Source organism: Pipistrellus kuhlii, unplaced genomic scaffold (genome assembly GCF_014108245.1).
Source record: "Pipistrellus kuhlii isolate mPipKuh1 unplaced genomic scaffold, mPipKuh1.p scaffold_m20_p_19, whole genome shotgun sequence".
NCBI classification, from domain to species: Eukaryota; Metazoa; Chordata; class Mammalia; order Chiroptera; family Vespertilionidae; genus Pipistrellus; species Pipistrellus kuhlii.
The window spans coordinates 12,391,004-12,417,651 of NW_023425504.1; the positions used below are offsets into that span (position 1 = coordinate 12,391,004).

At 38.3% G+C, this 26,648-nt stretch overlaps 1 protein-coding gene across 12 annotated transcripts in view; it reads left to right on the forward strand.

Moving 5' to 3' along the window:
- The window catches only part of ENOX2 (ecto-NOX disulfide-thiol exchanger 2), a 298,580-nt gene that overhangs the window by 187,110 nt on the left and 84,822 nt on the right, over positions 1-26,648 (forward strand). Inside the window, exon 1 of one of the 12 annotated variants that reach the window (XM_036443345.2) lies at positions 15,643-15,727. The exons of the other annotated variants lie outside the window; for them this stretch is intronic. Coding sequence (XP_036299238.1) covers positions 15,694-15,727 — 34 coding nt within the window. The 5' untranslated portion in view covers positions 15,643-15,693. Of the gene's footprint in view, positions 1-15,642; positions 15,728-26,648 lie in introns of those variants that run through there. 12 annotated transcript variants of the gene reach the window in all.

Sequence of the window (26,648 nt, forward strand, 5' to 3'; positions counted from 1 at the left end):
CATCTGGCGCTGGGCTTTTGTTTGCTGTAGCTTTTTGATGACCGCTTCAATTACTTACATAGTTACTGGCCTATTGAGCTGTTTAGATTCTTCCTGATTGAGTTTTGGAAAGTTATATTTTTCTAGGAATATGTCCATTTCCTCCAGGTTGTCCAGTTTGTTGGAATAGAGTTGTTCGTACTATTTTGTAACAATCCTTTTTCCATCCCTTCACCATCAGTCTGTGTGCATTTTTTTTTTCTGAGGTGTGTTTCCTGTAGACAGCAGATATATGGGTCTTGTTTTCTTATGCAATCCATTACCCTATGTCTTTGATTGAGGCATTTAATCCATTTACATTTAAAATTATTATTGATAGGTACTTATTTGTCGTCATTTTTATTCTATACCCCTGTATTCCTTCTTTGCTTCATTTTATTTTTTTTAAAGCAGACCCCTAAGCATTTCTTGCATTGCTGGGTTAGTGGTGATAAATTCCCTTAGTCCTTTTTTTTGTCTGTGAAGCTCCTGATTTCACCTTCAGTTTTGATTGATAGCCTTTCTAGATACAGTATTTTTGGATTCAGACCCTTCCTTTGCATGACTTTGTATATTTTATTCCATTCCCTTCTGGCCTGATGAGTTTCTGTTGAGAAATCAGTTGGTAGTCTGATGGGGGTTCCTTTGTATGTAACTTTCTGTCTCTCTCTGGCTGTTTTTAAGATACTTATTTTGTCGTTTGTGTTTGCCAGTTTAATTATAATGTGCCTTGGCGTCGGTCTTCTGGGGTTCATTTTGCTTGGGACTCTGCGAGCATCTTGGATTTGTGAGGGTTTTTTCCCTCCTATATCAGGGCAGTTTTCTGTCATTATTTCTTCAAACAGGTTTTCTATTCCTTGCTCAGTTTCCTTTTCTTATGGAAACCCTCTTATGCATATGCTGTTTTGTTTCATGTTATCCCAAAGTTCCCTTAGGCTCTCCTGCTTTTTAATTTTTGTTTCTAGAAGCTGCTCTACTTGGTTATTTTTTCCCCATCTAGTCTTCTACCTCATTGATGCTGTCCTCTGCTTCTTCTCGTCTACTTTTGATGCTTTCTATTGAATTCTTCACAGCAGCGATATAATTTTTCATTTCTTCTTGGTTCTTCTTCATTTTATCTTTGTTCTTACTCATATTGTCGAATTTTTCTTCCATTCTTTTCAGCCACCTTGTGACCATTTCTCTGAATTCTTTTTCTGATACGTTGCTTGCCTCTAATTCGTTTACTTCCTTTTCTGGTGATGCCTGCTTTTCTTTCATATGCAGCTGTTTCTTTGTCTCCCCATGGGCTCTCTTCTCAGGATGTCTGGTTATATAGTTATCTCTCTCCTGTGTTGATTTAAAGGTGCAAAATACAATACAATCAGGTACTACACACAAGTCACTGAACAGAAATGTATTCATGATATTAATAACCCCTTATAAAGGTGACAACCAGAGAAAGGTAAATTAGGGGATGGGAGAGAAAGAAGAAGAGGAAGCACAAAATAAGAAAGAAAAAAAGGAGTGTCAAAATGAAATTGGGAAAATGAAAAAAAAAAAAGTAAGAGAGACTAAGAAAGAAAGGGGGAACAAACTATATATATGGGGAAAAAACTTCAATAGAACAACCACTAATCCCAGAAAATGACAGAAACAAGTACCTGGAGATTAATAAAAACTACAACACCAACTAATGTCAAATGAGGCAAGGGAAAACAGTAGTGAAAAACAAAGCCAACAAAAAAACAAACAAAAAAGAATATTCAATACCATCTCATAAAAAAGCATAAAAATTTGATATAATCAACCTTCAAGCAAACAACAACAAAAGGACAGAGAGAATAACTGGGGGTAAACAGGAAGATTAAGGAAAATCTAAAGCAGGAAAAGGTTAAGATAAACAGGACACCAAAAGGGGAAAAGTTAGGAAGAGAGTGATGGCATAAAGGTAGAGTTGAGATAGGGTAAAATGATGCTAAAGGAAAGATAAAAATAGAATGTAGAACACTAATCCAAAAGTAAAATAAAGAGAAAATAAAATGACACTTTAAAAAAAAAAAGTAAAATAGTAGTAGTCATAATGCTGATTGAAAATAAAAATGTAATAATTAAAAAGGTAAAATCAAGTGATGAAAAAAGAAGAAAAATAGTTTCTTAAGTAAAAGATGCAAAAAATTAAAATAAAATGTGCAGTAGTGAAGGTCATTCACTTCCTCTGTTGTTCTGTTTGGCATGCCTGTTTCCCAGTCCAGACAGTATTGAAGTTCTCTGCATTCCACTGCTCCTCAGTGTTGTAAACCAGTCCTGATTTCTAAGCAGGTGGAATCTTATTTTCGTAAATTCCTTTATTTTTTATTACACAAAAATTAATTTGTGATTCAGCTCCTAGGTGGCAGTGTTTCCAATTGACTTCCGGTTCTCTATGGTCTCTCTATCCTTCTTTCCCTGTGGCACTTAATACCTGTTTGTGGAGGTATGCTGCCCTAGAGCTGGCTCTCTGATGGTCGCTCCCCGCTCCAATCCCCAGGTTCCAGAGAAACAAATTCCTCCTGCAGTCTTCCAGGGCATCCCCAACTGGGTGATACTTACTTAGTAATAAGAAGCAGGGAAATGAAGAAGAAAAAGCCCAAGTGTGCGAGCAATGGGCCCTCACTCAAGTCTAAGCAGCGTGTACCCCTTTGAAACTCCTAGGCTATCCCTTTGCACCGGATCAAAATGGGTTGCTTTTTAGAGATCCCTTCATGGATCATGCCAGCCACAACAGCCACGGACTTTTCTAGGCATAGACTTTTCTAGTCCTCTAGCTCCCACAGCACGCGTGTTTCCCTCTCCCACAGGGACCAGAGACCTCACCTTTTCCCCGGTGAAATCTGACCTTTCCGTGGTGGAGTGAAAAGCTCATTTGAATCCGCATGTTTGCATCAATTGGGGACTGGTGCTCTGGGGCTCCCAGCTGTTCAGTGGATGCTGCAAGTTGTGGATTTTCATGCTTCCGATAAGATTCACTTTCCCTTTCAAGATGGTGAGGTTTCCCAGTCCGAGCCCATAGCTCTGGGAGGGGACCCAGCCTCAGCCACAGTGGGGCCTGCCAGTTCAGGGAAACCTCATCCAGCAGTCCTCCACCTTTTCCTGGAGTTTAACTGTCCCTTAGCTTGCCAACAAACACTCCCCCTGCGACCCTCAGCTGCTTCTTTCCGCTCCTGGACAAGGCTCAGAACACATCTGTCTATTCTGTCGCCATTTTCTCCTCCTACACAATGTTTTTCCACCAAGAGTCAATTTGTGATTAAACTACTGGGTGGCAGTGTTTCTGGATTGACCCCTGGGGATATATGTCCTCTCTAGCCAGTATTTTGATTTTGTTTTCCCTGTCACACTTAATACTGGTTTGGGAGAATGGACTGCCCCAGAGCTAGTTCTCTGATGGTTACTCCCTACTCTGATCCCCAGGTTCCACAAAAACAACTTTCCCCTGCAGCCTCTTATAGTGTCCCCAATTGGGTGATCCTAAGTACTGGACTTAGTAATCAAAAGCAAGGATTTAAAGAGAGGAAAAACAAAAGCCAGAATAAATGCACGAACTCACGACTTTTACCCTCTGGTGCTGCATACCAGAGGGTAAAGTCTGTGCAGTCTTTTTTTCCCTGGCACTAAGAAGCCAGCACACTGTTAAATTTTTAGGCCACCTTTTTCGCCCAGTCCAGCTATGAGTTGCTTTTTAGAGTTCCCTTTTGTTAGCAGCCCTGCAGATCCCCTTCCACATTCATGGATCCCACTACCCCCAAAGGCTGCAGATTTTTGTGGGGCACAGACTTCCCCAGAACCTCTAGATCCCATTGTGCCCGATTCTCTCTCCTGCCTGGATCGCAGACCTCACCTTTTCCTAGGCGAAATCTGACCTTTCCATGAGAGGGTACAGAGCTCATCAGAGTGCATGTATTCGCACTGCTTGAGGTCCAGTGTTCCTGGGTGTTGAGAACAGCCACTATCCCCTTCAAGATGGTGCAGTCTCTGTGTCAGAACCACTTGCTCTGGGAGAGATTTCAGCAGCAGTGGAGGCAATCCCCTACAGTCCCTTGGAGTAGCTGTTCCTCACCCACATATATACACTCTTCGTGCAACCACATACTCCTTTCGTTCTCTCACTCACACACTATCTTGCAGTCTGTTTTTCTGTTGGCAGCCATCTTCCTACTCCAGGAGACTGATTTAGACACACAGTTTAAGTAGCCAAGTACAATTTATCACTCACCTTTATTAATGGATCTCATTCTTGCTGTATTGAGTGTCTCCCTAATGCATTTGTATAAAAGCCCTTGCCTCTCCCAATAACCCCTTTGGCTGGCATTAACTCATTCCTGGGAATTTGTTGCCATAGTTGCAGCCGCCCACTCAGCTGGAGCCCTAATGTAGTGCTAGCCCCTGCAGAGTCCATGTGTGTCTGGCCTCCTTGTTCCAGGCGTCAGCTGTTAGGCGGAGGGCAAGAGCCTTGAAACCTCTGAGGTCAAACAGCCTATCTATTTTTTTTTTTTCTTAGCAGCAGATGGGCATGTGGCTATCTAGCCTCCAGGCTGGGAAATATGTGAGAACATTACCCACATTCTTCCTTCCTAACCCCTTCCTGGGCACCCAAGCAGGTAGCCTAGCTCCATTTTAAAAAAGATGATGGATATTTCACCTCTGCTGTTTGAAGCTCTTCCTTCAATGCCTGTGGCAGGGGTGAGGAATTATGCACAACTTACATCTGTTCATTGAAATAATTACCAGCAGTTTTATGTCTCATATATATTTTTGGCCATTTACAGATTTGAATATTTCTTTTGCAGAATGGAAACGTGGCTTTTTCCACTGTTTACTCTCATTCTTTTAGCTCTTCAAGGAGAAACTTGAAACTCTTTGAAAAACAAAAAGGAAATGACATGCAAATGATTATGGTAATATCACACAGGCAAAAGTCAGGACCTTCAGAAAGTTCCTCAGGCTTAAACTAATCAGGTGATGAGCAAATCTTGCATACATTTCTATTTGAGTTACCAGCTAGCACCTTCCTCTGAGAAATGACTAAGAAGAGATAATGTTAGATGCCTGTAATATGTGACTTACTTTCTCCCCTAGGCTTCAGCACTGACGTAGTTTAGAACAAACACAACTCCCACACATGCCAATTGAGCAGGTATAATGGGATTTAAGAAAGATGTTTCACTAGGCGGAAAGTTTCCACATAAACTGGTAATACAGATTTGGAAAAGAAAATTTAATTTTGTCTGTGTTGTTCCCGCTTTGTCAGATAGCTTGCCAGGATAAATCTGTGAATTAGCTTCAGATTTTGAAAATTCATAACCGTCTAGTCCTTTGCTTGACTTTAACAGAACTGATATTACAGCATCAACAATAGCAAAAGAAAAGCAGAATCATTAACAACTAACATTTATAGAGTACCTTGCAGCTTTAAAAACATTTTTATAATTAATAATCTCTTGATTAACCACCTCATCAACCCTATAATAGCAGTATTATTATTGTCTGCATTTTTGTGATGAGGAAACCAAGAGACATTTAGTGACTTGCCCAAAGTCACACATCATCGTCTTCTGACTCCAAACCCCTCAAGTAACCATGCTAGGCAATATACACAATCCTGTCACCCTCTCTGGTCTCTAGCCTACTGCCACTTCCATATCTCCAAACCTCCAGGTAATTAAATTAAGGCCTATGTATGGATTTTCTTGAAAAATAAAATGAAGGTGGCAATGTTACAAAAGAATTAGTCTTTCCATGTGGGTTCAGTACAAAATGATACCTTTAACACTTGTGTTTGCTCATAGTTCACTAACAGGTGGGAGAATTGAGGGAAAGGGAAGAAATGTGAGGGAGAACAGCACAAATTAAAACTTCTAGCAATTAAAGAATCCTTCAGAAATTCAGATAAAGCATTTCTGAAGGGACTGCCTTAGCATGTGTAATCCTAAATAATAAAGTAATATGCAGGAGGATCCAAGATGGCTGCACAGGTAAACACCTAACCGCAGCCGCACACAACAATTTCAATAAAATACAACTAAATTATAAGATGGACATTACCCAGAACTACAGGAAAGTCAACTGACTGGAAATTCTACAACGAGAAGCAAGGAGAAAACCAGAAGGAAGAGCGGAGGAGCTGTAAAAGCCTAAGGTACGGAGACACGCGGCGCGCGCAAAGAGGACGGAGCCGGAGAGGAGGGGCAGCTGAGTGCCTGGCTGGCGTTCCCTAGCGGGAAGGAGATAAAAGCTCCGGACTGTGCTGGGCCCCAGTTCTGACTGCTCTGAACCCCAGTTCTAGGCCAGACCCTGGGGACCCAGGCTCAAACAGAGGGAGCCCGGGCTGTGAGGCGGAACCCCGGGGGAGCGGCGAAAGGCAGATCCCCCAGAGGTGCGCACATTGCGCACAGAGAAGGGATGGTTGGCTGTGCCGAGGGATTGCCCTGACAGGAAGGAGACAGGGGCTCCAGACTGCTCTGAACACCACCTCCAATCCCACCTCCAACTGAACTGAACCCCAGTTCCAGGCCCATTGGGGGAGAGACTAGACTGTTTGGTAGCAGGTGAAACTCGAGGGCACCTCACTCTCAGAGGTGCTTGCAGCGAGTACTAAAGGACCCTGAGGAATACTGAGACTCAGGAGCCGCATAGGTCGTGGCTGACAGAAGCCAAGGCTGTAGGCTCCACCCTGAAACTCCACCCCATCAGGGAAGCTGCGAAAATGCCGAGACAACTAAATAGATCACAAACGAAACAAATGGAGGACAAAAAGCGACTGTATATAGAGTTCAAAACCACACTTATAAGGTTGTTCAAGAATCTCCTAGAAAATGCCAATAAAATAAACGAGACCTATGAGGATATGAAAAGGGATCAACTAGAAATAATAAGGGATCAACAAGAAATAAAGAATACATTGTCTGAAATAAAAAATATTATACAGAGTCCTAAAAACAGAATGGAAGATCGCAAGAATCAAGTCAAAGATTTGGAACATAAAGAGCCAGAAGACACTCCTCCGCAGAAGCAAGAAGGCAAGAGAATCCAGAAAATTGAAGATAATGTAAGAAAACTCTGGGACAACCTCAAGTGAACCAACATCAGAATTATAGGGGTCCCAGAAGATGAGAGAGAGCAAGATATCGAAAACATACTGAAAGAAAGAGTGACAGAAAACTTCCCCCACCTGGTGAAAGAATTAGACTTACAAGTCCAGGAAGTGCACAGAACTCCAAACAAAAGGAATCCAAAGAAGACCACGCCAAGACAAATCATAATTAAAATTCCAAGAGCAAAAGACAAAGAGAGAATATTAAAAGCAGCAAGAGAAAAGCAGGTAGTTACCTATAAAGGAGCACCTATACGATTGTCAGCTAATTTCTCAACAGAAACCATGCAGGCCAGACGGGAATGGCAAGAAATATTCAAGGTGATGAATAGTAAGAACCTACAGCCAAAAATAATCTACCCAGCAAAGCTATCACTCAGAATCGAAGGCCAGATAAAGAGCTTCACCAATAAAAAAAAGCTAAAGGAGTTCATCACCACCAAACCAGAATTATATGAATTGCTGAAGGGGGTTCTTTTGGAAGAGAAAGTAAATAAAGATAAAAACTATGAACAACAAATATGTAACTATCAACAAGTGAATCTAAAAACCAAAAAAATTTTTTAAAAATCTGATGAATATTAACTGGTGAATATAATAGAATCAGAGGTATGGAAGGGGAGTGAACTGATTATTCTCGGGAAAAGGGGAGAGGAGTCTGTGGGAAGATACTGAACATAAACTGTGCACCTATGGATGAGGACAATGATGGGTGGGGAAAGGGCAGAGGGTGGGGTGGGATCCTGGTGGAGGGTAGCAACGGAGGGGGGGGGGAAGAGGAACATCTGTAATAATATGAACAATAAAGATTAAAATAAATAAATAAAAATAAAGTAATATGCAAATTAACCATCACTCCAACACAGAAGATGGCCACCCCATGTGATCAAAGATGGCCGCCCCCAGGTGGCCAGCAGGGGAGAGCATTTATGGGCAATCAGGCCAGCAGGGGAGGGCAGTTAGGGGCAATCAGGAAGGCGGGCAGAACCAGTTATGGGCAATCAAGCAGGCATACAGGTGAATGGTTGGGAGACAGAAGTCCTGAATTGTGAGAGGGATGTCCCAGATTGGAGAGGATGCAGGCTGGGCTTAGGGACAACATTTCCCCCCACCCTGAGCATGAATGTCATGCACTGGGCCTCTTGTAGTACTATAAAGATAAGCAAGAAATGATTAGCACAAAATTCAGAACAATGGTTATCTCTGAGGGGAGATTGACAAAATCAGGGAGGGGCACATGGTGACCTTTAAAGGTAATGGTTATATTATTTTCCTTAAACTGCATGTTGAATATACAATTCTCATTGCATCATTGTTTTTTACTTTACACTTGTAATATAAATTCCCCTTTGTATCTACTTAATATTTAATATAAACAAAGAGAAGAAGACAGCATGATTCAGTGGAAAGTAGGATTTGATATACAGAAATTAGCTTTACATTTTTAAGGAATGGTACTCTTGAAAGCTAGGTGCACTTTGATAAACACCTCAGCCCATTTGCCCTGACTGTGTTTCCAAGTGACATATCAGTTAGTTTCTCAAGAAGTGATTTGTGAGGAGAACATGCATTCCCAGAATTTTTACGTGGTCAATGAATACGGCTTTTCTACCAATACCTGAAAGGTTTTCTCTGAAGATCATCACCAACCTACTTGTCTGATTTTTTAACAGCTTATGTTCCCTCCAGCTGCCTTGCATCCCCCATTTTTTTCTTCCCCTTTCTAACAGTGAACTTCTAGCTTCTGGGAGAGCAAAGAACAGAGGCATGGTCATCTGGGAATTTGAAGTTAAGTTCTTGAACTGTAGCCATGGATTTATGGGTTGTTACCCAAAGACTTATTATCTTTATGTCTTTCCTTGGTGTTGGATCTGACAAAAAAAAAAATGCGGTGAACAGGTGGGCTTGTGTATTTATTTTCATCACTGGTTGGTTTCTATCTGGCCAGTCTAGGCATGCTGTAAGCACAGGCTGGCAGGAATTATTGCTTTTCTTCCATGTGGAAATAAGTGCATAAGCAAATACTCCCAGCCTGATTTTCTTTCCAATTCATTATTTATAGGGAATTCACCCTTTGTAATCATTTTCAAATCAAATTTGCTCTACCATTCCCTGGAAGGTTTGCTCTGAAGAGCATCACCAACCTAGTTGCATTATTTTTTAACAGCTTATGTCTCCTCCATGTTAATAACAATTAAAAAAAAAAACACCAATAGATTAAAAAAATTATGTCACTAGTGTCCTGGAAATTCACTCAAGAAGAAAATTTAATTTATGGCAAAATAGGTAAAAAGAAATAAAATCAATAACTCACATGTGTTTGTTATTTGGACTGCTATGTTGTTGTATTAAAATATTCAGAAGAGTCCTAGCCAGTTTTACTCAGTGGATAGAGCTTCAGCCTGTGGACTGAAGGATCCCAGGTTTGATTCAGGTCAAGGGCACATACCTGGGTTGCAGGCTCGGTCCCTGGTAGGGGACATGCAGGAGGCAGCTGATTAATGATTCTCATCATTGATCTTTCCATCTCCCTTCCTCTCTCTCTCTCTCTCTCTCTCTCTCTCTCTCTCTCTCTCTCTCCATATATATATATATATATATATATATATATATATATATATATATATTGATTGATTTCAGAAGAAGGGATATGTGTGTGTGTGTGTGTGTTTTGTGTGTGTGTGTGTGTGTGTGTGTGTGTATCCCTTCCTCTCTGAAATCAATAAAAATATATTTTAAAATATTCAGAAGAACTGTTGAATCAAATATGGCAAAGTACATCATATATAAGAATTTTTTTCTGGATAGGCACTATTATTAATACTTTCTCAGAATCACAAACAATCACATCACTTGCATGTGGATTGCTCCTCAAGTAGAGTAATACAGTGAATGTCCTCTGCCCAGCTGTGACAGAGATCATAGCCATGGCTGTAATCTTCCTCTGTTTTATTGGAAAGCTAGTGATGAATAGCAACTTCTCTTGCCTCTACCCCATTGCCTCCCATCCTTATTCAGATGGGGTAATTACAAGAGAAAGAGCACAGATGCAAATGCCATCCATGCTTTTGGAGAAAAAATCAAAATTGATTTTGGCAGCAGGTCTGATAAATTGGGGGCTATATAGAGTGGAGGGTGAGGTTAACACTAGAAAAAATATTTTGAGTAGTTTATTTGCAGTACCACTTTTGGAAAATGCATCAGTCATAAAATTAGTCCCACTGTTCTTTGTGGCAGAATTCTTGGTAAAGAAAAGCCACCTTGTTCTTTTTTATTTAAACACAGTCCCCATTATTATTAATGACTGGTCCCCATATTGGTACTGTCCTCTCCTTTTCACCTGAAGGAATTATAACACTGTCTCCACCTGCAGTGGCCCCTGTTTTCCATAAGCTATCAGATGTAATGTATACTGTGGTTAATATATTAATAATAATTACTGGTATTCTACAACTACTTATTGAAGCTAGTCACTGTAATGGGCCCCTTTTTTGCATTTTCCTCCTTTACTCCTTACCACAGCCCTGTGAGATAGGTACTATTATTGTCCTAATTTTTCAGATGTGGAAAATGAAGAATAGAGACATTATGTCACATTCCTAGCATCATTCAGCTAATAAGTGGCAGATCAGGATTAGAACTCACCTAATCCAAAGACCACGATCTTAACTATTGTTATAACCACATTTTGCTTCTTTCAGGGTCACATAGCATTAAGGCTTGAGAGTTTATCATGCTTGGTCTAGTCAAAGATATATAGATTTGATGAAAGTGTGTTTCAGAAAAAAAAAAGTCACTTTAAAACATAAAGGGTGGCGGCAGCAGTGTGAAGTTCTGTATACTAAAAATTCCTGATTATTTGTCAAATTGACGTAGAATTTGAAAACTCGAGTTAGGCTGCCTATAGAGACAAAGATGCTAGAAAGGGTCCAGGCCTGTTGGGACAAAGCAGAGCCATTAGTCACTGCCTCCTGTGTCTGTATGTGTATATATAGCATTGCCCTTAATATTTGAGGATGACTTTGCTGAGGCAGCTAGTTCTCAAGCCAAAGTTCCCTTTATCATTAGGATTTAACACTTAACTTATTTATAGCGGTCATGGCCAGTGTTGCACCCCAATGACTTAGGCCATGGCTTTGTAGTTAGTGACTTGAAAAGCCAGTTAATAGATAGTCTCATACTCATCCTCTCAAAGTCCAACCGGCTGGAAAATACAAAATGATTCCAGATTTTTAACATTCTACTTGTAAGAGAGAGAAATAATAAGTAAATGATATGAAAAATATTTGCCACAAATGCCCAATCCCCCAAACAATAACAATTTCTATTTCAGGTTTTAGACTTAGCACAAATACAGCCTTATCTCCTACACATGTTAAGATAGCCAGAGTACCATAATAATTGACTTATCTTTTAAAACTTACTTTAAAGTCACCTTCTCCAGCTTCACATCACTTCCTCTATGTTCTTCATCCCTCACTACCACCTCTCCTCCTAGCAGAGTAACTACCTCTCCCTTCTTCATATCTTTCTGTTTAGTCATTATCAAACTATTAATATATAATAGTTTTTTCTTTTCATGTCTGTCTCTCCTGCTAGTCGATGAGCCCCTCAATGGGCAGGAAAACATGGATTTTTCACCTTGATACCACCCAATAGTGATGAATTTAACACATTATATTATATTTGTTAATATAATATTAAGGTGATTCTGATGTTCATATTGGGACTGCGTGAATAGTCAAGCCAGAGTTCAAATTCAGCCCTCCTACTTCCATATCTTGTCCATGCTATATTCTCTTTGTTGTACTCTATCTCCTATGGCTAGGAAGTGGACTGAGACATGTTTGAAAGATTATTAGCAGTAAGAACTAAAGGAAAATGGCTTGTGGATTCACCCCAATATTATTAGTTTTTTTTTTTTCCCTCCAAAACATCTTGCCAAATTTCAAATAGCATAGAAGCAGGGTTACCAAGTCAACCTACCTTAGAAAAGCATAGATTACAGAAGTTTGGGAACTTACAGAGCTCATTCTTCTGTCACTCCTTTCTCCATCCCCGCTTTACCACCAGGCATGCCATTAACTTAAAGAGCATGCTCAGAATATGAAATGTAATTAGTTGATTTGATAAATATTAAAAATGTTAGTTGAAAACCAGTAGCTATCGATACAACATTTGGGATCCTGACAGTAATATTAATATTTCTGTTTCAAAACCAGGAAAATGACTATGTGACTTAGGCAATTAATGCAGATGTTCAAAAATCTAAGGTAAGGTAGCATTTTTTGCCATCCATTTTTTATTTCAGTGTTCTTTATCTAAATATTGAATGAGGAAATATGGGATGGATGTGACGATTCAGTCTTAAAGATTAGAGAGCCACAGTCAACCATTCACCCTTGAGCTAGGTAATGTGAGTTCACTGGTATTTCAAAAGCCCAAGGAGCCAGAAGTAGGGAATTCTGGACCTTAGTCCAGAGAACTTCTCTAGTGTAGTTAGCCACCACTCTTACTGAGGAAGCTTTCCAAGGTCCCCATGGGTGAGCCTACCAGCATTCCAGAATGCCTGCATCCAACCTCAATCTATTCACCTGGCTCACATTTAGGTAATGACCTTAGGAAGTGACAAGGACTATCCTTGAGATTCTTCAACCTGTGCCAGCCCATCCCAAAATAACAAAGGAGACCCCTGGTTTCTGTTCAGAGAGAAGGCTACCCCCATAGGGCAAATGAATGGTTTCTTCCCTAACTGGTCAAAAGGAAGGGAAAGATAAAGAAAGTGGAACTAAGATCATGATTGAGTATTTGCTCTATGTCAGATATCCAGCTCCGAATACTTTATTCTGTAGTGATGATATCTAGCTCAGTGGCTAAAAGTGTGGGCTCTGGAGCAGTACTGCCTGATTTTAATTTCAATTCTACCTTGGGAAACTTCCTAACTTTTTTGTGTTTCATTTTCCTTATCTATAAAATGGGTCTAATGATAAATATTGCCTCTCATTGATTTCTGGGGATTATATTATATAAACGTATAAAAACTTAAAACCGTGATTGGCACATAATACAGATTTAAGTCAATATTAGAAATCAGCATTATTATCATTATCTTGGTGGCTGAGAGGTAAGTATCATTATCTCCAACTATAGATAAATAAACAGGCTGAAAAGTTTGCATAATTTGACTTAGGTCACAAAGCTAGTAAATAATAGAACCCAGATTTGATTTTAGATCTGTCTGGCCCCAAGGTCTGTATTCTTTCCACTATACTCTGTTGCCTTCATAAATGTAGAGTATATATTGTAAGTTCCTTAGAGAGGCACATGCCAAAACCTATGGACTTCTTCCTTGATACAGCCCCACTCACCTTAACTGCCATCTGGAAGACTGGCTTGATGCCCTAGCTTCTTATAGATCTAGTTAAAAGCATTAAACATCCTTATAACTGCTCTAATATGGATGTGGCTATTTCTAGGATCCCCCAGCTTATTAAGTATTTCCCAAACTTTTGACATATGTGTACCCCTTCTATAATTTTCGTAACACTGAGTACCCCTCATACTCATGAGAACATAGAATTAGGCGCAGCTAAGCACGGTGCAGTGCATATCCCCACCAAACTCCGGTGCAATGTGTACCCCCACCAAATTCTTCCCATAACCCTGGGGGTACGCGTACCACTCTTTGGGAAACACTGGATTTCAAAAGCCCAAGGAGCCAGGATAGTGAATCTTCCTAGCCTAGAATAGTGAATCTTCCCAGTTGGGCGAGTCTCAGTTTGTGAAAGTACCCTCTACCTGGAAGTTTTTATTTGCATACCATGAGGATCAAGCTGCTGTCTCCCACGCTGCACCCCACCATACTCACAGTCCATATGAGAATGATTCTCTACTATATAGGCTTGTATAAAAACCTTCCCTTTTATTCTTCCTTTTCTTTTTCCCTCCCCTTCCCCAAGGAAGAATACACTGTAACATCTGGACCCCCTTGAGGGCTCCTTGATATTTCCTTGGTAACATCCACAAGGAGACAAAGCCCTTGCTTGCCTAATAGTGTCATCTCTCTTAAACCACCTGGGAACCTTGTCACCAGGGAACCTTGCCTTACAAAAGCCTCTGTCAGTGGTCTCACCCTGCATAGAGATGTTGCAAGTTGTGGCATCACTACTGGTGACGTTTGTGGTCAAAGAAAGAGTGTAGCTGCAGTGCATTGATCACAAACCATGATAGATTGTTACTTTCCAAAGAAAATGAAGAAAGATTCAAAATAACACCTACAATGCACAATATATTGCTTCATGAGCAATAATTACCAAACAGAAGATAAAACCTTCAGCCCTAAGCTTAATGGAGACCAAAAACATGATTTATCCTGCTGATTCCTTTTTCTTAACCAGAGACAGGAAGCACACTGTTATTAGTTCTAGGACACCAAATCGTACCCTTGTGCTGTAATCTTTCACAGGAAATGCTTCCTGTGTGCCTACAGTATGAATGTGATATGCTAGAGGTGGGGATTTCTTCTGTCTTCCATTTTCTAAACTTCCTCTCTCTTTCCTTTGTCATGATATTCCTAGCGCTATTCCCAGGACCAGTCTATAAACAAGTACCTGTCAGCCTTCCATGGCACTTAGACTCCCTACCAAGAGGATCATGTCTTTCGTGTGAAGCAAAAAAGTAACCATGCTAAACATGTTCTTGGTTGGGAGGGGGTGATCAGTTTAGTTTTAGCATGATGGCATAAAGGAGTAGAGCATAAACTGCAGATGTTGGGATTGGCTGCACATGTGCTGAATGGGAAGGGATTGTGAAAAACCAGGGATATAAGGGACTCTCCAGTAAGAACACATGAAAATTGCTACAGCAAGGCAGGGTTTCTCAACATTGGCACTATTGACATTTTGCACCAGTTAATTGTTTGCTGGTGGGGGTGAGGGTGGCTGTGTTATACATTGTAGGATGTTTAATGGTATCCCTGGCCTCTGTGCCCAGCCCCTATCTGTGACAACCAAAGATTTTTCCAAATATACCCTGGGATGCAAATTTAGCCCCAGTTAAGAATTATTGCAATAGATGGGAGCCCCCATCTCTATAATGATGAGTTCTATAGCCCTCCCAGCTCAAATGTTCTATAACTTCCTGACTTCCCTAGTTTAGTATAGCATAGTAGTTAAGAGTATAGCATAGTAGCAAAGGAGCTAAACTGCCTGGGTTGAATCCTGGCTCCACTGCAATCCAGCTATATGACCATAAACAGGTTAATTAAATTATCTATTTCTGGTACCTTAGCCATAAATTGGAATAATTACAATAATGAGAAGTTGTGCTTTATTAATTGCTGTGAGTTTTAAATTAATGTGCATAGAGTACCTAGAAGGATGCCTGGCATGTATAAGTATTTAAATGTGTTAACTATTATTAGTCTTCTATAATTACTATCATTATACTATTATTCACCATTTATATAAGTCCCAGTATATTCCAGAGGTCTAATGTCTCACCCAGCTTTGGACACTATCTTCCTTCTAGAGCCCTAAGTGCATGGTTCAATGTAAAGAGATTTTATGTGGATGTGGGTCTATGAAATAGGCATTGCAGGTAAGCCACACTTTGTACAGTTGCTAAGTTCTTTCAGAGTTAACTTATTTAAAATTAAATTTATTGGTACCTACTTTGAGCTAGTCACTGTAGAATATACAAAAGTAAATGGTGTTTATATCCTCTGCCTTTAAGGAACTAACAAATATAGCTACTACATGCACATTTATTTTCGTTAATTTAATTACCTTAAATTCTCAGAAACTCCAATCAGTTCCTTCTTATCGATGAAGAATTCCTCTGTGAAAATTATTTTCTCATCTCCAGATTTATCTACCTTAAATTTTATATCTCTGTAATTGTGATTTTCTCATATTATCAGCATGTTAGGATTATAATACCTCAATTTATCACCATTTTATCTTCCTCTTACTCTTCGTTTAAAATATTTAATATTCTGTACTCAGAAGAAAACCTCTAAAACAGATTTTATCTTAATGCAACAACAGAGTAGTATCCCATTCTGAATAGCTTGGCACCTGCTTCTGGGATGAAGAATGTCTGTGCAGGACTTTCTAATATATTCATATATTTAGTCATTTATTTGTTTAAAATAGTTTATTGAACATCTCCATGTCAGACATGGGTGTCTAGATACTATGAATAACAAGGAGAAATAAGGGACTCCAAGTCTAGGTGGATATTTAGATATATAAAGAGGTAATGAAAATGTAATATGGTCATTATTATAATAGTATGTGCTCAGTGAGCTAGGAGAACAGAGAAAATAAAGAAGGTCTTTGGGAGGGAGTTCAGTGTGACAGATAACACTGGTCATTGGCATCAGAGCTGCCTGGGTTCATATTTCTATTTTACCACTTTTAGCTGTGTGGTATTGAGCTGATTACTTATGCTTTGTGCCTCAGTTTCATATCCATATATACTGTGTCTTTCAGTAGACTTTAAACCCTTTAAAGGCTGGGACCACTTCATTGTCATCATCCTAACTAGTACCATGTTATTATTACCACTTACCAAGGGCTCAGTATGAGCCATGAACCATGCTAAATTGTTTACCCACATTATCTAATTTAATCTACAGCAAACCTACCCTGTAGATATTATCATTTTCCTAACTTTTTCATTAACCTTTTTTCTTATCAAACCCAGTTATTTACTCAGAACACTTATCATAATATGTATTTCTTTATAATCATTTGTATTTTAATGTCTCCCTCCTGCACTGGAGTATATCTTGGTAAGACCAAAGATGAAACCTGTTTGACACGCCATAATGTTTTCAACAACTAGAATTGTGTCTGACACATAGAGAATATTCAACTATTGAACAGTAAATATGAAAAGAAGGCTGGAATGCAGTCCAACAAAAAGAGAAGAAAAGAAAAGAGAGAAAGAGAATGAGCACATTATAGTAGAAGAGCTAGACCCTAGTTCAGAGCAATCAGACTCCCAAATCCATGTTCTTCATCACTACCCAGGATTGCTTCCTGCTCTTAGCAGACTTTCAGTAGATGTTTGTCGACAAAATCCTCTATCAACTTTGTACAATACTATGTAAAAAAAATGACAAGAAGCATAAAAACCAATGGATATAACCCTGGCCAGAAGAAAGAGAATTATAAAGAGTAAGTTGCTGGAGAAATAGAGCTTTTGTCTTAATAAAGAATATAGTTGGTGAGATAATACCAACATACTAAACTTGTTTCTTTTTTCAACTTTATTTTTATTGTTAACATTATTAAAGATGTCCCCATTTTCCCCTCCTTTACCCATATCCACCTGGCCCTCATTTCCCCCTTCTATCTATCGCCACAATGTCCTCTGTGTCTATGGGATATGCATATATCTTCTTTGGCTAATCCCTTCATATTCTTTCATCAAGTTCCCCCCTCCACTCTCTCCTCTGAGAACTGTCAGTCTGTCTCATGAATCCATGCCTCTAGTCCTATTTTGTTTGCAAGTTTATTTTGTTCATTAGATTCCACATAAAAGTGAGATCATATGGTATTTGTCTTTCTCTGAATGGCTTATTTCACATAGCATAATAATATCCAGGTCCATCTGCACTGTCACAAAAGGTAAGATTTCCTTCTTTTTTATGGCCATATAGTATTCTATCATGTAAGTGTATTACAACTTTTTTATCAACTCATGTAATGATGAGCACTTGGACAGTTTCCAGATCTTGGCTATTGTAAATAACACTGCTATGAACAAGGATGCATAGATTCTTCCAAATTGGTGTTTCAGTATTTTTAGAATATAGTCCCAGAAATGGGACCATTAGGTCAAAAGGCAATTCCATTTTTTAATTTTTTTTAGGAAACTCCAAGTAGTTTCTCATAATGACGATACCAGTCTGTATTCCTACCAAGAGTGTACTAGGTTTCCCTTTTTCCTACTTCCTTGCCAGCACTTATTTATTAATTTATTGATGATTGCCATTCTGGCTGGTGTGAGGTGATATATCATTGTGGTTTTAATTTATATTTCGTTGATAGTTAGTGATGTTGAATATTTTCTCAAATGTCTACTGTCCAACTTTATGTCCTCTTTGGAGAAGCATCTGTTCAGGTCATTTGCCCATTTTTTAATTGGATTGTTTGTCTCACTTTTATTGAGTTGTATGAGTTCTTTATATACTTTAGAAATTAACCTTTTATCAGATGTGTCATTGGCAAATACATTCTCTCATACAGTGGGTTCCCTTTTCATTTTGTGGTGGTTTCTTTTGCTGTGCAGAACTTTTGGGTTTGATGTAGTCCTATTTTTTTATTTGTTCCTTGGTTTCCCTTGCCCTGGGAGACATATAGACAAAAAGATTGCTGCAAGAGATGTCTAAGGTTTTACTGCCTAGATTTTATCCTAGATTTTTATGGTTTCACAGCTTACATTTGAGTTTTTTATACATTTTGAGTTTGTTTTCATGTATAGTGTTAGTTGGTAGTCTAGTTCCATTTTTTTGCATGTACCAGTCCAATTTTCCCAACACCATTTATTGAAAAGACTGTCTTTATTCCATTGTATCCTCTTGCCACCTTTGTCAAATATTAATTGACCATATAGGTGTAGACTTATTTCTGGGTCTCTTTTATGTTGCAATGATCTATTTGTCTGTTCTTATGCCAGTGCAAGTCTGATTTGATTATAGTGGCTTTGTAGTATAGTTTGATACCAGGTATTCTGATACATCCAACTTTGTTCTTTCTCAAGATTGCTCAGGTTATTCAGACTCTTTTTTGATTCCTTATAAATTTTTGAAATATTCATTCTAGGTCTGTGAAACATACTATTGTATTTTAATAGAAATTCTGTTGAATCTATAGATTACTTTTCAGTAGTATGAACACTTTAATGATTTAATTCTTCTAACACATTAACATGGTATATGCTTCCACTTATTTGTATCTTCTTCAGTTTCTTTCTCCAATGTCCTATAGTTTTCCAAGTACAGGTCTTTTACCTCCTTGGTTAAATTTTTTCCTATATACCTTTTTTTTTCTTGCAATAGTAAAGGGGATTGTTCTTTTAATTTCTGTTTTTCATTATTGGTATATAGAAATGCCACTGGATATTAATTTTGTTTCCTGCTACTTTGCCAAATTCATTTATTAGATCTAGTAGGTTTTTGGTGGAAATTTATAGGGCTTTTTATGTAGAATATCATGTATTGACAGTTTTACGTCCTCCTTTCCAATTCAAATGCCTTTTGTTTCTTCTTGTCCGATTACTATAGCTGGAACTTCCAGTACTATGTTGACTAAGTATGGTGAAAATAGACAATCCTGTCATGTTCCTGATATTAAGAGAAATGCTTTTAGTTTTTGCCTATTGGGTATTATATTGGCTATCGATTTTTCTTACATGGCCTTCATTATGTTGAAGTATGTTCCATCTATTCTTATTTATCTGAGAATTTTTATCATGAATGGGTGCTAGATTTTATCACGTTTTTTGACATCAATTGATATGATCATGTGGTTTTTATTCTTCATCTTATATGATATATCATGTTTATTGATTTGTGGATATTATATCAACCTTGCTTCCCTGGAGTAAATCCTACTTGAACATGGAGTATGATCTTCATAATGTATTGCTGGATCATGTTTGTTAATATTTTGTTAAGTATTTTAACATGTATGTTCAGAGATATTGGCTTATAATTTTCTTTCTTTGTAGTGTCTTTATCTGGTTTTGGAATTAGGATAGTGCTGGCCTGGTAGAATGAACTTGGATTTTTTATTCCTCTTGAATGTTTTGGAGTAGTTTGATGATAGGTGTTAGTTCATCTTTGAAAGATTGAAAAAATTTGACTGTAAAGCCATCCAGTCAAATTGGCTTTTGTTTTGATTTTTTTACTACTGCTTCAGTTTCACTTGTTGTAATATGTCTATTTCACTTGGTGTAATCTGTCTGTTGCAATGATCTATTTGTCTGTTCTTATGCCAGTGCAAGTCTAATTTGATTATAGTGGCTTTGCAATATAGTTTGATACCAGGTATTCTAATACCTCCAACTTTGTTCTTCTTTCTCAATCTATCCATTGATGTAAATGGGGTGTTACAATCACATACTATGTATTATTCTCAATCTCTCTTTTTATGTCCATCAAGATTGCTCTTATGTTGGGTACATAACTACTTACCAGAATTATATTGCTTTTTTTTATAATTGTGCAGTGTTCTTCATTGTCTTTTAATATAACCTTTGTTTCATTTTGTCAGATACAAGTATTTCTACCCCAATTTTTTTTTTATTTCCATGAAATATTTTTTCCATTCCTTTGCTTTTACTCTATGTATATCTTTCATTCTTAGGTGGTCTCTTGTAGACAGTATATATATATATATATATATATATATATATATATATATATATATATATATATATTATTTTCTTATCCATTCAGCTAGCCTATGTCTTTTAATTGGAGCACTTAAGGTATTTATATTTAAATTGATTACTGGTAGGTTTGTATTTATTGCCATTTTATTCTTTTAACTCTTTGCCTCTGTTTCTTCTACTACTACTACTTTTAAAGCAGACCCTTTAACATTATTTTTATAATAGCATTTTGCTGGTAACAAACTTCTTTGGCTTTTTCTTCTCTGGGAAGCTCTTCATTTCTCCTTCAATTTTAAATGATAGCCTTGCTGGCATATCAGGATCTAACTGCACACAAATTTTCATTTTTTTACTGTTCATTTCCTTTTTGTCAAATTTTCGTTTGGTTGTAGGTCCTTGCTTTTCATCACTTTGAACATTTTATGCCAATTCATTTTGGCCTGAAATGTGTCTGTTGAGAAGTCACCTGACTGTATTGTGGGATCTCCTTTGTAGGTAGAATCAAACCTCAATTCTGCAACATCTCCCATTTAAACAGTTCTGGTCTTAACCAAATTTCTCATGGGGAAAAATGGTTGTTGAACAAAACTTCAGTTCTCAATAATCCGACAAACCTTCCATGCTGATGCGTGTATTATCAGTGACATATCTTTCAGGTGACAAACAAAGGAATGAATGCCTGAGTATGTGTTCCATTACTTCTAAACCTCATGTTGTTAATATCTCAGGAAATTGTGTTGTGAATATTTTCCTCTTTTTTTTTTGCTTTTGTTGCTGCTTATTATTAATAAATATGTATAGTAAGTCACTATGTGTCCTAAGGAAGTTGGTGATAGCAGCAAAGAGAAAAGGAAAGTTGTGAGAACAGTGATAGAACTTAAAAAATAAATAATTGCCAAGTATGATTGAATTGTTCACATGTCTGCTCTGGATACTGAATATGGCGTGGCAAAATTGATGATTAGCACAATTTTGAAATATTGAGAGGCCATCAAAAATGCCTATGCTGCTAAGGGTCTGAAAGAGCTCGTTAAACAATTATCACAAGCAATTGAAGAGATAGAAAAATTGTTTATTGGGATCAATGAAAAGCAGTTAGCTGATTATAGCATTTCAGAGGCAATGATATGTGAAAAAGCAAAGGTGTTGCATGCTGGCCTCCTGAATGACACCCCTGGAATGAGTGCTGAAAGTAATTTGTTTAAGGCTATTATGAGGTGGTTCTATAAATTTAAGAAAAGGAATGGCATTCATAATGTATTGAAGCATAAAGATGACGCCAGTTCTAACAAAGTACTTGCTGATTATTTTGTTATAGAATGTCAAGACTACATAGAGGCCATGAGATCCCCCCGACCCCCCCACCCCCCGAGACCCCCCCCCCACCCCCCCATCCCCGCCAACAAATGTTCAATTGCGATGAGTAAGATATCTTTTGGAAGAAAATGCCAAAGAGGTCCTATGTCACACAGGAGGAGAAGTCATTACCAGGATACAAGCCAGTGAAGGACAGGCTGATGTCATTCTTGTGTGGAAATGCGAGTAGGGACTTTAAATTGAATCTTCTACTCGTCTACCATTCTGAAAACCCAAAACTTTTCAAGAAAAATAATATTTTGGAACAAGTTGAATATGATTTGAAGGGCTAATATCAAAACTTGGGTAGCCAGGTTTGATATTAATGTTTTATTGAAGTATTTGCCCAAGTATGAAGAAATTCGGGGAAAACAACTGCCAATCAGGGCACTTGTTATAATGGACATTGCTCCTGCCCACCTCCAGGCTTGGAGGCCTAGTTGGTGGAGGAGTATAGCTTCATCACTGTTAGGTTCTTACCACCTAACACAACTCCTGTCATCTAGCCCATGGACCAGCAGGTCATTTCTAATTTTAAGAATATCTACCCAAAAAAAAGAGGTGTTTTGAGGTGACCTCTGAAACTAATTCAACTCTCGGGGAGTTCTGAAAAGTACATTTAAATATCCTCACTTGTTTGAGAATCATAGTTAAAGCATGAGGCAAGTGTCTTACAGGAATATGAATTCAGCCTGAAAGAAATTGTGGCCTGAGTCTGTGGCTGAAAGAGACTGAGGACTTTGAGGATGAGCATGTGTCTGATGTGGAGGATATTGTGTTTCCTTGTAAGTCTAGGTGCTTGGAGGTGGATCATGATGTGGAGGAATTGGTGGAAGACCAAAACACTATTGAGATTAAACTGAATTATTAGTTCGGTGAATCTATATCTGGTTATAACTCTAAGTAAATTCCTACTTGTAAATTCAGTTGTCCTAGAGAGAAAATCAGTTTATCAATTATACCATTCCTTTTAAGACAATTTATCATTATAAAAAGGCACACAAATAATCTATGAGTTTTGTTGCATAGATTTCTTATTGTGCCCCAAATTAATGTAAGTTGATTTTATTTATTCATATGTTTCTTGAATACCTACTGTATACCAGGCACTGAACTAAGAAATGGGGGCACAAAAATGCCCAATACACAATCCTTGATCTAAATAAAATCATAAACTAAAAAAAGTCAACACCACAGAAACACAAAAAATTACAAGGATCTAAAGGAGCATGCAGGGTTGCAGAAGAGAGACATGTATCTGATAACTACAATTCAAGGTATTAGATGATAAATATTCATTTGTTCTTGCTTCCTGAAATGCTCTTCAACATAATCCTCTATTCACTACCTGGAGGAAAATCCTATCACTCCTTAAAGATTCATTCCAAATGATTATTTGCCAGTCTAGGCTTTCCTGGCATTCCTCATCTACTCCACCCACCTACCTTCAACCCCAAACACATATATCCAAACCCATTCCAGCAGATTTAATTACTCCTCTGCTCCCAAAGCACTTTGCTCATAGATTTATTACAGCATTTATTCAATAATTTGTATTGGTTGTTTATATGTCATGTCTTTCATTGTGTTGTGAGTTCTTCAATAGTAGTTAATGTGAGGTTTGTTTGTTTTTATCTCTATGTTCTTAGTCATTAGCACAGAAACTGGCATATTGTAAAATAAAAGTTTTATTTGGGGAGAAATGAGAGAATAAGCAAGCATATGAAAATCAGAGAGATATTTAATATTCATGGGTAGGAAGGCTCTATATTGGCAATATGTCATTTCTTCCCAACTGATTCAATATAATTTTAATCAAAATCCAAACAAGTTAATTTGTAGATGGCAATAAATTGATTATGAAATTTATACGGAGAGACAAAGGACCCAGGATGACTAACACAGTATTGAAGAACAACAAACTTGGAAGACTGATACTACCCAACTTCAAAATTTACTACAAAGTTACACCTATCAAGACAGTGTGGCATTAGTGAAGGAATAAATGGGTCAATGGAACAGAATATAGCACCCAGAAATAGACCCTCATAAATAGTCATCTGATATTTGACAAAGGATCAAATGTAATACAGTTAAGCAAAAATAGTCTTTTCAACAAACAGTGCTGAACAACTGGACATCCACGTGCAAAAAATTAATTTAGACACAGACCTTACACCCTTCACAAAAATTGACTCAAAGTGGATTGAAGACCTAAATGTAAAATACAAAATTATAAAACTCCTGGGAGATAACAGAGGAGAAAATCGAGGTGGCCATAGATATGGCGATGACTTTTTAGATCCACCACCAAAGGTACAGTCCATGGAAGAAGTAATTGATAAGATGAACTTCATTAAGATTAAATATTTTTTCCATGAAAGAGAATGAAAAAACAAGCCACAGAATGGGAGAAAATATTTGCAATATACACATCTGACAAAAGACTGTTATCTAAATTATACAAAGAACTCTTAAAACTCAATCATTTTAAAAAAAGCCTGATTAAAAACTAACCTAAGACTTTATTTTTTAAAATATATTTTTTATTTACTTAAGAGAGGAAGGAGAGGCAGAGAGAGAGATAGAAACATCAATGATAAGAAAGAATAGTTGATCAGCTGCCTCCTGCACACTCCACAGTGGGGGTCAAGCCTGCAACCCAGGCATGTGGAGAATCGAACCTGGAAACCTTCAGTCCACAGGCCAATGCTCTATCCACTAAGCCAAACTGGTAGGATGTGGCCAAAGACTTTAATAGACACTTCACCAAAGAAGATATACAGCCAAAACCAGTTTGGCTCAGTGGATAGAGCGTCGGCCTGCAGACTGAAGGGTCCCAGGTTCAGTTCCAGGCAAGAACGTGTACCTTGGTTGCGGGCACATCCCTAGTAGGGGGGGTGCAAGAGGCAGATGATTGATGTTTCTCTCTCATCGATGTTTCTAACTCTCTATCCCTCTCTCTTCCTCTCTGTAAAAAATCAATAAAAATATATTTTTAAAAAAGAAGATATACAGATGGAAAATAAGCATATGAAAAGATACTCCACATCATATGTCATCAGGGAAATACAAATTAAAATGAGTTACCACTGCATACCTATAAGAATGTCAAAAATCCAGAACACTGACACTAAATACTGGTGAGAATATGGAGCAGCAGGAAATCTCATTCATTGCTGGTGGAAATGCAAAATGGTACAGCTACTTTGGAAGAGAGGCTGACAATTTATTATAAAACTAAACATGCTCTTACTGCATGATCTAGTGATTGTGCTGCTTGGTATTTACCCAAAGGAGTTGAAAATGTATGCCCACCCAAAAACATGCACATAAATGTTTACAGCAGTTTTATTCATAATTACCAAAAATTGGAAGCAACCACAGTGTTCTTCAGGAAATTAATGGATAAATAAAATATGATATATCCAGAAAATGAAATATTATTCAACACTAAAAAGAAATGAGCTATCAAGTCATGAAAAGGCCTGGAGGAACCTTAAATGTGTATTATTAAGTTGAAAAAGCCTATCAGGAAAGGCTATATACTGCACCATTCCAACAATATGACATTCTAGAAAAGGCAAAACTATGGGAACACTAAAAAAGGTCAATGTTTGTTGGGGTGGGGAAGAATGAATAAGCAGAGGATTTTTAGAAAAGTGAAAAAAGAGGAGAAACCAAGATGGCGGCATAAGGTAAACACCTAAATGTAGCCTACCACAACAATTTTAAAATTACAATTGGAAAACAGAATGGACACTGTCCAGAAACACCAGAAAGCTGGCTGAGTGGAAGCCCTACCAACTAGAAAGAGAGAGAGAGAAGGACGCTGAGCCTCAGGAGCTGTGGAGGTGCGGAGATCCCTGTGTGCAGAAAGGGCAGGTGGCTGAATATGCTGCTGGCTTACTCGTGGTGCGTGTGGAGAGGGAAGGCAGCTAAAACCTCCCGATTGCACTGATAGCCAGCTCTGGTCAGGGAGAAACTGACTGTCAGGCAGTGGGTGAAACTCAAGAGCAGCCTTCTCTCAAAGGCCAGCAGCCACTGCCACGGGACTCAGAGAACAGGCTCCTCTTAGGGTGGGGCTGATGGGAAACCAAAGCTTGTCTGCACCACCCTGAGACTTCGCCCCATCCAAGCTGAGCACAGAAACCCTCCTAGCAAGACACTGCTGATCATCACAGCCATTTGCCTTGGAGAGCAACTCTCTCCAATGATAACAACAACAAGCAAGGCTTAACTACAACAAGATTGCTCATACAGCTTACAAAGGGCTGCACCAAGAGGATCCACCACAGGTAACTAGGGAAGCTGAGCTTCTGGGCCCTGCTAGGACACAAAGCCACTCCATCAACTCAGGGAAGCAGCTAAAATTCGGAGACTAAGAGGCAGGCCTCAGTTGAAGGAAATGGAGGAAAGCAAAAGACTGGATATAGAGTTCAAAACTACAGTTATAAGGTTTTTCAAGAATTTCCTAGAAAAGGCTGATAAATTATACAAGACCCTTAAGGATATGAAAAGGGATCAACCTGAAATTAAGCATACACTGACTGAAATAAAAAGTATTATACAGGGACCTAAAAGCAGACTAGAGGATTGCAGGAATCAAGTCAAAGGTTTGGAATACCAAGAAGCAAAAAACACTCCTCTGGAAAAGCAAAAAGCAAATAGAATACAAAAAATTGAAAATAGTGTAAGAAGCCTCTGGGACAACTTCAAGTGTACCAACATAAGAATTATGGGGGTCCCAGAAGAA